We start from the raw sequence: 13,400 nt of genomic DNA, 5'->3' as shown, positions 1-13,400 counted from the left end.
GGGGATCTCACAAGTGATGTGAGCCACTGTCTCCTGTCCACAATTCTTTTGTTCAAAAACATCCTCTCTACTGTACTGCAACCAATTTGCCTTTTGTATCCTCCACCTTTGTGGTCTCCTGTCAAGGCACCGTCCTAGGTGGCACAGGGATCCACACTGTGAAGTGGTTACTAGAGCGTAAATCTGTAGCTACTTCCCACTGAACTCCGTCTGCAATAGCTGGGGAACAAGAACAAAAGTCAATGGCTGAAAAAACTCTGTAGCTGTGGAAGAGTGTGATATCTGACCCACATTCAAAAGGCCGATATTCTTAGAATGGAGCTCTGAACAGTTACTCCTGGGCCAGGAGCTAATTCTTCCAAATGTGAGTGACACCCATTTAAATTCCACTGCAACACAGAAGTCCCTGTGGGAGCCATTGTTTAGTGATTTTCGTTCTTTTCTTTCTCCCTTGGAGATGGTGATTTACAGGAGAGGTCAGGGGGAACGTTTGCCTGTTCCCGGCGCTCCAGTTCCACCAATTTTGAAGTCCATATCTTCAAGAGCATAGTCCCCATCATAGAGGGAGAGAGCTTGCCAATCCGATGGTTTAACTACCACTTTCTTCGACTTGGAACTACTTTTCAAAGGACATTTTTATTTACTAATGGTAGGAGTTGGTTGCTTGGATTTACCGGATGGCTTAGTAGGCTTCTGATGGTGGGCAGTGGTATTTTGCTTTGGTGGTAAGCCCATTGCCAACAGCTTCCGAATGACTTCTGTTTCAAGTGTAGTGTTTCTCCCTCCGGTACACCAACAAGTGCAGGTGCTCTTACTTTAATCTGTGATCTGAGTTAATGTGGAAGCATCACACTGGGTGATTGGCATCTTAAAGGCTGATGCAAAAGAAACAGCAAAAATCAGAGGTTACATAGCTTTGAAAGTTCTTTTTTAGCTTCATGGGTCTCTTGAATTTTCCTTTTCTCACGAACCTCACACTTTCTGCTACACACTGGGTTATCCCCAGAGCAGTTTACACGTTTCGAAGGATGAATACAAGAATTGCCCGATTCGTAAGCTGAGCCTCTGCAATGGCCACACGTAATCCTCCCATAAAGTTTGGCCAAATCTTTGACTTTGGAAGCGTTGCACTGGATGAGGAACAAACAAGTAAACCTGAAGATGTATATAGCCTCCAAGGATATGTTCAGGTAATTCTGGAGTTTTAGATTTTTACAATTTGCCGTTGACTCTCCTTAGTTAGCTCTGCACTTCTGTGACACTGATATTTTCCAGTCCTCCACTATATAAGCAGGTAATCACTCCCTTGCTAAAATCAAGAGTGTTATGAAGTTCAGTCTCAACTGGGTAGTTATTTAAGGCCTTGCATCCTAGAAGCTTCAATACTTGGTCTGAATTAGCAGTTTCCACTAGAAGTGTTCCATTAGGAAGTCGTTTGACACTTTAGGGACCCAACAATACCTTCAATCCCTTTTGCATATAGAAAGGGGAGACGACCTCAAAGGTGCCCCAAAGGTTGCTGGCTACATACTGTTTTATTTCAACAGCCATTCACCTCATCAGCACACAGCACAACTTGAGGTTGATGGGCTTTTTATAGAGGTGCACCTGCCCGCAGTCCAGGTGGTGAAGCCAATGCCCCCCGTTCTCCAAAATACACAACATTTCACCGCTGCACCACACGGTGAAGCCCAGTGCTTACGGTAACAGAGGACTGATGGCACCCAGCCCCAAGCTCAGGAACCTGGAGTAGGCAAGCCCATACCCTGCAACCAAATGCTGAGCCTCTGGGGGCAAATTTCCTTGAGACGGAATAGCTTCTGTCAACAAATCAGCACAATTTGAGAAAGAATCGCTTGTGCCACACTATGCTTGCCTCTTTTTTTTTTACATGACATCCTGCAAACAATAGGTGAAGAGCAAGCGGCAGATTCCATATTTCTAGATTTCTGAAAAGCATTTGAGATAGTGCCCCAAGAATACATTCCCACTTACATTAGTAGCTCAAAGACTTCAAATAAAGGAATCTAGTACATTGTCCTCAATGGTGAGTGTTCATCATAGACAAGGGTCTCATCAGAAGTGCCCTAGGAAAAGCGTGATAGGGCCACTTATTTTCTATATACACTTATTTGGTCTGGTGGACTGGGTCAGCAGCAGTCTGTAGTTGTTTGCTGGTGATGCTGTGGTGTTTGGGAAGGTGTCACCGTCAAGTGACATAGGAGGATACAAGATGACAGAGAATTTCTAGTGGGTGTGAAAAAAATTTCAAGGTAATGCTTATGAGTAGAAAAACAATCTCTTAACTTCCGAATAAAGCATTAGTAGTGTGCTGATCAACACACACATGCTGATTAAATATCAGGACATGACGTTGCAACGTAATACGAAATGGAATGAGCATTTAAGGATTCTAGTAAGGAAGGTGAATGGTCTAATTCAGTTTATTTGGAGGATTTTAGCAGTGTAATTTATCTGTAAAGGAGACTGTATATACAACACCAGTGTCACCCATTTTTGAGTACCGTATTTACTTGAATCTAAGCCACACATTTTTTTCCGGTTTTTGTAATCTAAAAGACCGCCTGCAGCTTAGCTTCGAGTGCAAAGTAAGCGAAAGTTCTGAAACATGTTGGTAGGTGCCACCAAAACTAACTTCTGTTGCCAAATATATGTAGCGCTACACAGGCATGCTTTGCAGGCAAAAAGATAAATACTGGCGCCAATACCTCTGCGTCAGTAAATAAATAAATAAAAATAAAAAAATTTAAAAAGAAGTGGAAGACGAGCTTTTTTTCCCTCCACCCCGAGTTTCGACCACTGCATTTTCATACATTATCCATCGAAGTAAATACAAATTCTGTATTGTTCATCTTCGAATGTTGCAGCGTTTCAATGTACTACGTAAGTCTGACTGGCAACTCTACTTTCTGAATTTTTTCCTGCCTGTGAGAAGAGATGGTTGCTAATAGGAACTTTTATGAATTGTGAATCACATCAGTATTCTCTTACCACAAGAATAATACAAATATAAACATTTTGCCATGTATTCTTTCGTATTTGCTGCTATCTCATTTAAATTCTGTCTGCTTAATAAACTACAAAACTAGAGAGACAACAGCAAAGGAGGAAGAATATACATATCATGTCATGTTTATATTCGATGCCTAATTTCTGTGCAGAATGTAATGTACTAAAGAGGCATCTGCAAAGATTTTCAAATGGAGAAATATTTTCGCTAAACTCTCGTTCAGAACATCTTCAATCATACGGAGTCTATTATTTGGTTCTTGTTGATCATTATCAAAGGAAGCAGCAGTGTAAGTAACAACAAATAGCAGTCTCTTGCCATTGTTTTGCTTATGAGACAATTCCTCTCTTTTGATATTGTAAGCGGCGGTAGCGCGAACAAAAGCAAGCCATGGCGCGAGCAGCGACAGATCGTAAACACACATTATCAGAATGCGACAAACAATGCATGACAGTACAATAATGCATTTTGAGCTTAGAGCGACGTAAACACCTATAACAAAGAGAACGGCACTTATCAGATCAAAGAAAATTAAGCATCAATTCAAACCAGACGAAGCACGTGGAAAAGGAAGGGTACCCATATAAATACGGATGGAGCAACTGACACACAGCAATGGCTACCTGGTAAAGCTTAGCTGTTAAGCTTCGACTCGAACCAAACTACTGTAGCTGTATCTTAATTCATTCGACCTAAAATGTGTGTCATATTACAATGGACCAACTTTGTTTCGATTTGGAGCTGCGGCCTAAAACTTCTCTCTCCCCTTGAATTTCGAGTCAAGTTTCAGGTGCGGCTAGATTCGAGTAAATATGGTACTGTTCGAGTGTTCGGGATCTACACCAGGTTGGATTAAAATAAGACCAAACAATTCACAAGTAAGCTGCTAGTTCAAACAACACACAAATAAGACGGATGGATCAGGAACTCAAATTTTGGAAACCCGTAACAGAAGGTAACATTCTTTTTGATGAACACCACTGAGAAAATTTAGAGAAGTAGAATTTTTAGCTGACTGCAGAACAATTCTACTGCCAGCAGCACACATTTCATCTAAGGACCAAACAGATATGAGAAATTAGGAGACACAAACAGTCACTTCCCTGGTTCTCCTACCACATGGAACAGGAAAGAAAGTTACTACTGGTGTAACACGGTACCCTCTGGCACACAACTCAAGCTGGCTTGATGAGTATGTATGTATGTATGTATGTAGATGTAGAGACAGTATTGTAGTCAGTGTTTGACAGATCCTTGGGAGGCTTGCAGTCAAATGACCTACAGTATTTCTATCATCGTCATCATGGGTACTTGCAATCAAATGACTTTAAAAGTTGGTGCGGTGTTCTCGTACTTTCAGAGAAGTATCACCCTCACAATTCCTATAACATTAATATCAGATAAATGCGAGAATTATTCCACAACCAGCCTAACATCTTGTGCATCCATGTTGCTGACAAGGATAATACATTGAATAATGGAAAAGAAAACAAGAGAGTAGAGTTATTTTCAGTTCTAAGTCTACTCCAAGTACCTTGACAGTTCTAAGTGTAGCACTGGGAAGTATGGGACACATGGGTATGAATGCCCCACAAAAGTACGAAATTAATATTCTATATATTTTGTAATTATCGAATCAGGCAGGAAAAGAAAATGTTGAGAAACTTTTTAAATCAGTTCAACGGCGATAAAATGTTGCTGCTTCTTAGCAGAACAATCATTTGTTTAAAGTGTAAAAACAGCTAAAAGAAGAAGATAAGTGTCATATTGGAAAAAAAACTGTTGAAGTTTCTGCAGCAACCCTTCCAGTAAAAGTCAATTTCAAAGCACCAAGGCTTTGTCTTCACATATGTAGAATGACAACCCTTTAAAATTTGTGTATCTAATCATTTAAAAATGAAACAAAAATTAAATTTGCACTCTGCCAAAAGCAGATGCCACATTTTCCGGTCTATCACAGAGTTTAAAATAAAAACAATCTAAAATATCATGAAAAGGATAGGTTACAGCTCACTATATAGTGGAGATATTGAGATGCAGACATGCACAATGAACAGACTGAAGAGCGGGGGCGCGCGCACACACACACACACACACAGAGGCTATTTTCCTACTGATACATGATACACATAGGACTGTAGAACTTTCATGGTATGTTGTTAACAATTTTGTCTGAAATGTTAATCTTGATAATAGTGACAGACTGATATGAATTACTCACTTTGGGTGGACTGACCTGCTTTCACTTTCTGCTTCATTACCACAAATGCATGCATGTGACAAAAGTAGGCCATGAGGAAGGGTCATCCACACAATGTGAGTTATTTATATGCTAACAGCATAGAAAGGTAACTTGTTAACAGTTGCATATGGCTAAAACATACTATTCTTCAACTGGGTGGCTCCAACTAACATTGAGACGCATTACAGACATTTACTTGATACGACATTTGCTATCTACCTCAAATTAGCATAGCGCACAGATGATACTTTGTGAAGTTTAGCCTTGAATTCTTGTAACAATAATTTTCCTCACCAGAAATGTGGGATCTTCTCAGAATATAAGAATGAATTTGAGAAAGCCGACCACATAAATTTAAAGTTTTAAAAATATCTCTCATAACCTTATAACAACTGATAGTGAGACATCACACAAAAACCACAGCATGGCTACTTGTCTGGAATGGCTGGAAAAGACTGCTCTGGCTTCAGAAATAGCTATGGAATTCATTTTATGGCCCATCTACTGCTCGGTAGTACTTATAACCTAAAATCAGTCACTAAGAAAGAAATAATGTAACATGTTTTGCATCCACGTCGAAGTACAAATTGCAGAAACTTCCTCTATCATGTTGAAGTATGGTTGCTTTATAATAGCAGTTTTGACCAGACAAATTTTATTTACAATGTCAAAGCCTTACAATAGCACTTTCTATATTGACCAGCTGACAATATTAAAGAATTACAAGTAACCCATTTACCAGTATATAAAAGTGTTACCAATGCCTCAAGTTTCTATTCCTGATATGTGTATTCGTCTGTACGTACTTTTAGACAAATTTTAAAATGCCCATATGATAAAATAACGCAGACTGTATATCTAGTCTTAGGTTTTCTCAGTGTAAATGAAGTTTTATAAGCCTTCCAAATTTGTAATTTTCACACCTAGCTGAACTTTGCATGATCATTAATAAGCAATTCGTTTAATAAAAATTGGTTCAGAGAAATTTATAATTTCAACTTAGGAAACACTTCTAAATTCCTGGGAAATATTTGGATGAAAAGGATTCGTCAACTTAAATTAATTTAAAATACATACCTTCTACATGGCAATTCCATTGCAAAATCATCGGATTCTGCCAAAGATTCAGATACCGTTCCCCAAATAGCAGCCTTTTCCGTTGCTGAACGGATTCGTTGCTTTTCACCATCCGACAGTGCAAACTGCACTTTTAAATTCAATGGTTTTTTATTGTTCAGTTCTCTGATGGCTCTTTCAGCTTGGCTAGAGAACACAGCATGAAATTTAGTTTCTAAACAGTCACAATGTTACGTTGATCATGGTTGTATTCTTTGCACTGCCAACAACAAAGTTTTCTTCAAATTCAAATTAATTGTAAAAAATTAAATCGACAAAAGAAATTAGTTCCTATAAAAACCACAGCTGAATATATATTCTCAACCAGTAGATCACCACATTTACATGGCAAAGCTACAAGACATTTTGGCCTGATGCATACTATGTAGATGTAACACATAGTAAGGAACTACAGAGATGTGAAACATACCTGTGTTTAGGGAAAACTATAAACGCCCAAGTCACATGCTGACCAGGGAGTGGTTCATGAATGTACACACTCTGTACATCTCCGTAATTGGAGAATATATTTGTTAGCCCCTCCTGAAAAAATTAACTGCACTTGTACATGGACTTATCTACAAATTCAAATGGAGTAAGTTTCATATACAGTCTTGCCAAAATGGCAGTGGAAGTATATTTTTAACATATCTAGCACTATGAATCCTGCTTCAAGCACAACTTAAATATATCACTTTCTTCCATTTGCAGGAACAGTATCTGGAACTACCATCATAAGTTTATCATAAGAATAAACCTGATATAAACATTACACCACGTATTCTTTAGCATTTGCTTGAATCTCATTGGATTTCATTTCACGTGGAGCGATAACCAAGCTGTGTCCAGTACAGTCAACTACAATCATAATGATATATTTCATGCTGTGTTGCATGCACACAGTCAGTGATAATACAGGCCAACAGCTTTACCAGCGCATTTAACTTTGACGGCACTGGCCAGCCAGCTGGATACACTAACCTGCAATGTGAGCAGTTGGGGAGTTCAGGTGTAAAAAGGATGAGCAGAGCAACAATACAGCTTCGAATATCATTTCACTTTTAAAACAAATGAAATAATATTCATCAAAACACCACTACTGCATGCTTCTTAGGTTGCCAGACAAAAAGCATAAAATGCTGTTGTTCTCACCTCACATTGTAGTCTCATTGCAAACAAGAGTGATGAAAATTCCTTACTTAAACAGTGTAATTTTTCTGGGTGAGCTATGTAGGATGTAAAAGTATACCGCAGGCATTTCCCCATATTAGTGAATACTGGCGCCACAGAAGGTATTAATTACAGTAAGTTGCCTGGTAATCTCTTAGCTCATTCCTTATCTGAATCCAAGATATACATTTCAGTTCTAGAACTGTCATCTGCTGCATCAATAATGAGTTGATCAACAACAGAATCCAGGAAGCCACCCAAGTGCCACATTTTATCCCCTTCTTTTATAACATGTCATTCCATATTCCACCAGCATTAGGCAGTGACAAGTGAAAAAACTACATGTATTAGTTCTAATGTCTGGCAGGTTTAACAGTCTTGTTATTTCTCTCGACAAATCCCTTAACTTGGCTCCAGATCAGTTCCATTGGATTCATATTATAACGGTACAGTGGCAAATGTAAAAATGCAGCATTTGTTTGATATGCTCGATGCTGTGAAAATGATTGTTTTTCATGTTTATACGAAATCACACTGGTTCAAGAAGGAGTACATTTGTTGTATAAAATAATGGACATAGTCCAAAGAAAGAGTACATGGTTTTTCACTTTTGTTCTAAAAATGAAATTGTTGGATAAAATTGGTACAAGCTGACCTCGGAGAAGATCAGTTTGGATTCCGTAGAAATGTTGGAACACGTGAGGCAATACTGACCCTACGACTTATCTTGGAAAATAGATTAAGGAAAGGCAAACCTATGTTTCTAGCATTTGTAGACTTACAGAAAGCTTTTAACAATCTTGACTGGAACACTCTCTTTCAAATTCTGAATGTGGCAGGGGTAAAATACAGGGAGCAAAATGCTATTTACAATTTGTACAGAAACCAGATGGCAGTCATAAGAGCTGTGGGACATGAAAGGGAAGCAATGGTTGGGAAGGGAGTGAGAAAGTTGTAGCCTCTCCCCAATGTTATTCAATCTGTATATTGAGCAAACAGTAAAAGAAACAAAAGAAAAATTCGGAGTAGGAATTAAAATCCATGGAAAAGAAATAAAAACTTTGAGGTTTGCCGATGACATTGTCAGAGACAGCAAAGGACCTGGAAGAGCAATTGAACGGAATGGACAGTGTCTTGAAACGAGGATATAAGATGAACATCAACAAAAGCAAAACAAGGATCATGGAATGTGGTCGAATTAAGTCGGGTGATGCTTAGGGTATTAGATTAGGAAATGAGATGCTTGAAGTAGTAAATGAGTTTTGTACCTGGGGAGCAAAATAACTAATGATGGTCTAGGTAGAGAGGATATAAAATGTAGACTGGTAATGGCAAGGAAAGCGTTTCTGAAGAAGAGAAATTTGTTGGCATCGAGTATAGATTTAAGTGTCAGGAAGTCTATTCTGAAAGTATTTGTATGGAGTGTTGCCATTTATGGAAGTGAAACATGGAAAATAAATAGTTTAGACACAAAGAGATTAGAAGCTTTTGAAATGTGATGCTGCAGAAGGATGCTGAAGATTAGATGGGTAGATCACATAACTAATGAGGAGGTAGTGGTGGTGGTTAGTGTTTAACGTCCCGTCGACAATGAGGCCAGTAGAGACGGAGCGCAAGCTCGAGTTAGGGAAGGATTGGGAAGGAAATCGGCCATGCCCTTTCAGAGGAATCATCCCGGCATTTGCCTGAAACGATTTAGGGAAATCACGGAAAACCTAAATCAGTATGGCTGGAGATGGGATTGAACCGTTGTCCTCCCGAATGCGAGTCCAGTGTGCTAACCACTGCGCCACCTCACTCGGTGAGGTGGTAGTGAATAGAATTGGGGAGAAGAGAAATTTGTGGCACATCTTGACTAGAAGTGGGGATCAATTAATAGGACATATTCTGAGGCATCAAGGAATCACCAATTTAATACTGGCGGACAGCGCAGAGGGTAAAAATCATAGAGGAAGACCAAGAGATGAATACACTAAACAGATTCAGAATGATGTAAGTTGCAGTAGGTTCTGGGAGATGAAGAAGCTTGCACAGGATAGAGTAGCACGCAGAGCTGCATCAAACCAGCCTCTGTACTGAAGACAACAACAACAACGGTTGAAATGGCTCTGAGCATTATGGGACCTTTACTGCTGAGGTCATCAATTCTCTAGAACTTAGAACTACTTAAGCCTAACTAATCTAAGGACATCACACACACCCATGCCCGAGGCAGGTTTCAAACCTGCGACCGTAGCGGTCGCGCAGTTCCAGACTCTAGTGCCTTGAACTGCTTGGCCACTCCGCCTAGCTTACAACAACAAGAACATTTTCTTAATTTAAGCTTATTTATTAATAATCTTTCATTAAATACAGATAATGAAGAAATTATATTTGAAATGAAAACAGGAATTCTGTGTGCCTATGGAACTAGAAACAAGAAAACGATGACCAAGGTGAGACTTTAAGCACTGAGCCATGAACGACACCAGATTATCAATCTACTATGCTACCAATTCCACTATACATCCACGTGTATTTGAATGTGAACTGTGTCCAATACAATCCCTTGAAAAACTTTCAACCCGATTTTTTTCAGTAAATTTATGAAAACATAAAAAACAACCTACTTCTTGGAACTTTTTAACCGCGTTCTACACACGCATTTCACCACAGAGCAGGAAGCAGCCTCAGCCATTTTCACACCGCATATTAACAGTGCAAAAATATGAGCACAACAGTGGAGACAGTGACTAGAATACTCTGAAGTTTAATATTTTCAACATTTCGCGGCTCTGTCGGCAGCTCTCTCCAACAGCAACTGAGGCTGTTGTTAATTTAAAATTAACTTTGAAGTTTCATTTACCGTAACTTAGTAATGAGGTATCTAATACATAAGTAGGACCTACTTCCTAGAACATAACACCAGCAGACGTGTGCTACGGCTTCTGACCAATCATTGCATGTGTGTTTGTTCAGATGAGATTTATTCTTACGGTGAACAGATTATATACAGTATGGAACACTGCCTGATGGGTACAGGGACTGCGAGCAGTCGTCTTTTATGCTGGTTCAAAATTTTTATTATAGTAAGACCTGTTTCAAATCATCTAGTTACTCATTTTAAGATGGTACACAGTTCTGCTGGTTGACTGTAGCATTACAGAGGTTGTGTAAAGTTAATGGCATCCATGAGTTTAATCCTAGTTCACGTATGTTTTCCAGCCACATTACGACACTATACAAAATGCCACAAGCAACAATTCCTGCTTACTGGCAAGTTAGTTAATGCTGTAACATGACTAGAAAACAAATTATGTTTCCCACAGTATTATGTGACTCTGGATTAAACTCCCAATTTTAGCAGCAATGAGACACTTGCCAATAAAAGACTTATAACTACTGTTTGTGAAATTACAACAAATGAAAGTTCACGTCAACAACAAAAATAAATACCTTATTTATTCCCACCGGTACACTGCCAACATAGACCTTGAACGGTCCTTTACTGCGGGTACTTCTGAAACAGTAAAACAACTATGAACAGATTAAGTACGTTCTTGTTAATTCTCTCAGTAGTATATTTTGGAAATTAGAATATTAATCTCTTCCTCCATCATTCAAATGCCACAAATTCAGTTAATAGATCTAGTGTGCAAAATGAACTACAGAGATCTACATATATAAAGCCAAGGACTAAATGAAGCATTCAATAGTTTTGCTACATCACAACCAAACTCAACTTCCAAACCTAACCAAGGCCTTGGGCTATACTAGAAATCAGGCGGTCACAACACAGTCATAGTAAACTAGCATCTAAAAGTATTGTGAGAAGTATTACTTATAACTTGTAATACTTATAACTTAAGTTAACCCTGCCCACTCATATCTTTCTCTATTGTCATTGCCACAATTGGTGAAGAAACAAACTAATTACGAAGTGGTCAAAATCTCTCTTACTATTAGCCAACCTCAAGCGGGAGTGTTCAAAAGCGACCGTAACAGTAACTGGACTTTCTTCACACGTTGTACAAGGCATAAATGTAAATACTGAGTTTTTTCACCTTGCCCACGGTTGCTGGCTATGGTCCATCCTCGCCCCCGGTCCATCGATGTATGTATTGAAAGAGGCGTCAGTGAAGTCATGAGACATTGGGTCCCAGTCGTCCATGTCTTCTAGATACGAGAGGGGCAACATTAAAACACTGGATATTAAATTATACAATCTTACTTATGCAGTAAACACACCTGTCTTTGCCACAAAAACAACGTGCAACGAAAAAATAATATTTTACAGGGCTTCCACCACGCCTTACAGCTCACAATTTTTGTTACACATCACCTCAAACTCTACAACACATGCATTTACCACACTTCATGCCGTCAATCTTCCCCGTTTTTCAAACAAGGCAACAACCACTGTCCCCCCACTCGCTTCGTTGTTCAGGAGGTATACCACAGATTCACCTGCTCTGTGGCATGACCAAAGACATTGAGGAGGTCAGTTCAAACAGCCCGGTTACGCAGCCAACGCGCTTTCAATATTTATTAACAATATTACTTTGACAGACCTTCAACATATTTAAACAAGCCACATACCATCAATATTATTGTCAATATGGTCAGCTGGCAAAGCGATTTTACAACGCTAAGGTGTCGAACATCCAAAAGAAAGCGTGAGCCAAAATTATATTCCTGTAAGAACAGAAAATAACGAAAATGATGAAATTAGTCAGATAATGACGGACAAAGAGGAGCAACTTGTCACGTGTTAACTTACTGACTGAAATCAGAATCACGTTCTTGAAAAATGTCATAAACTATTTTTGGACCAGTCCTGGATCGCTGTCGACGAGAGTTTAGGATTAACTTCGAGATTTTTGGCGACATGGATATCAATTGAATGCTTAAAGTTTACTTCTGTAATATCAACAAACACATTAAATAAAATTGTATGGAAAGCGGAGAAGCAATTATATTTGCCTAACAGGGATATGCTCATGTAAGAAATGTAAAAGATTTTTTACGCTTTGTGACAATTTGATAAAACTATTACAGATACACGAGGCGTTTTAGAAGTGGAAGACTTGTTCCAAACACCTACGTAATCAATAGGCCTACTATATTTTCAAATTGATTAAGTCAGTAGTTTCACAGAGACCTCTGATGACTACAATAAATTGGAATATACAATGATCACCCTTGCATAGGCCTATTAAAATTTTTTGTCTTAAAAGACTACTTAAAAATTCAATATGAGGTAGGATAAGGTAAAACAATGCATACTAACACCATGTGTGTGGTTCATGAAGCTTTGCCAGTATCAGAAAGAACAATATTGCCAAATCATCAATATTTGACCACACATGATCATAAGTACTGGCAATACTGAGAATATTTTGAGGGCCATTAGTGCTGCTCATCAATATTTTTGGTACTGACAACACGTCAATATGCGCCATGGTCAGCAGATATATCGACTGTTTGACAATATTATAGTTAGTTAGTTGGTTGCATGTTCCATTGACCAATAACACGGTACGGTATCCGTTATGATCTAAAACTTGCTAAGTGCACAAGAAATGCACATATGAAACAAGATTATATATATATATATATATATATATATATATATATATATATATATATATATATATATTAATACGCATGTTTCTGAAAGTATTTGTTTGGAGTGTAGCCATGTATGGAAGTGAAACATGGACGATAACTAGTTTGGACAAGAAGAGAATAGAAGCTTTCGAAATGTGGTACTACAGAAGAATACTGAAGATAAGGTGGATAGATCACGTAACTAATGAGGAGGTATTGATTAGGATTGGGGAGAAGAGAAGTTTGTGGCAC

General features: G+C 38.6%; 1 protein-coding gene across 4 annotated transcripts in view; it reads right to left on the bottom strand.

Annotated features, from left to right (window-relative positions):
• The window catches only part of LOC126365920 (uncharacterized), a 179,193-nt gene extending 167,174 nt beyond the window's left edge, over positions 1 to 12,019 (bottom strand). Inside the window, exons 1-5 of one of the 4 annotated variants that reach the window (XM_050008667.1) lie at positions 11,787 to 12,019; positions 11,603 to 11,714; positions 10,995 to 11,058; positions 6,820 to 6,932; positions 6,351 to 6,536 (exon numbers count right to left, since the gene is read on the bottom strand). In XM_050008667.1, coding sequence (XP_049864624.1) covers positions 6,351 to 6,536; positions 6,820 to 6,932; positions 10,995 to 11,058; positions 11,603 to 11,709 — 470 coding nt within the window. In that variant the 5' untranslated portion in view covers positions 11,710 to 11,714; positions 11,787 to 12,019. The remainder of the gene's footprint in view (positions 1 to 6,350; positions 6,537 to 6,819; positions 6,933 to 10,994; positions 11,059 to 11,602; positions 11,715 to 11,786) is intronic. The other 3 variants (XM_050008668.1, XM_050008670.1, XM_050008671.1) reach the window with 3 other exon arrangements.
• Positions 12,020 to 13,400: the final 1,381 nt, after the last annotated feature.

The sequence above is a fragment of the Schistocerca gregaria genome, chromosome 4, assembly GCF_023897955.1.
Source record: "Schistocerca gregaria isolate iqSchGreg1 chromosome 4, iqSchGreg1.2, whole genome shotgun sequence".
NCBI classification, from domain to species: domain Eukaryota; kingdom Metazoa; phylum Arthropoda; class Insecta; order Orthoptera; family Acrididae; genus Schistocerca; species Schistocerca gregaria.
The sequence above is the reverse complement of the archived record's forward strand: the minus strand, read 5'-3'. Positions and strand labels throughout refer to the sequence as shown.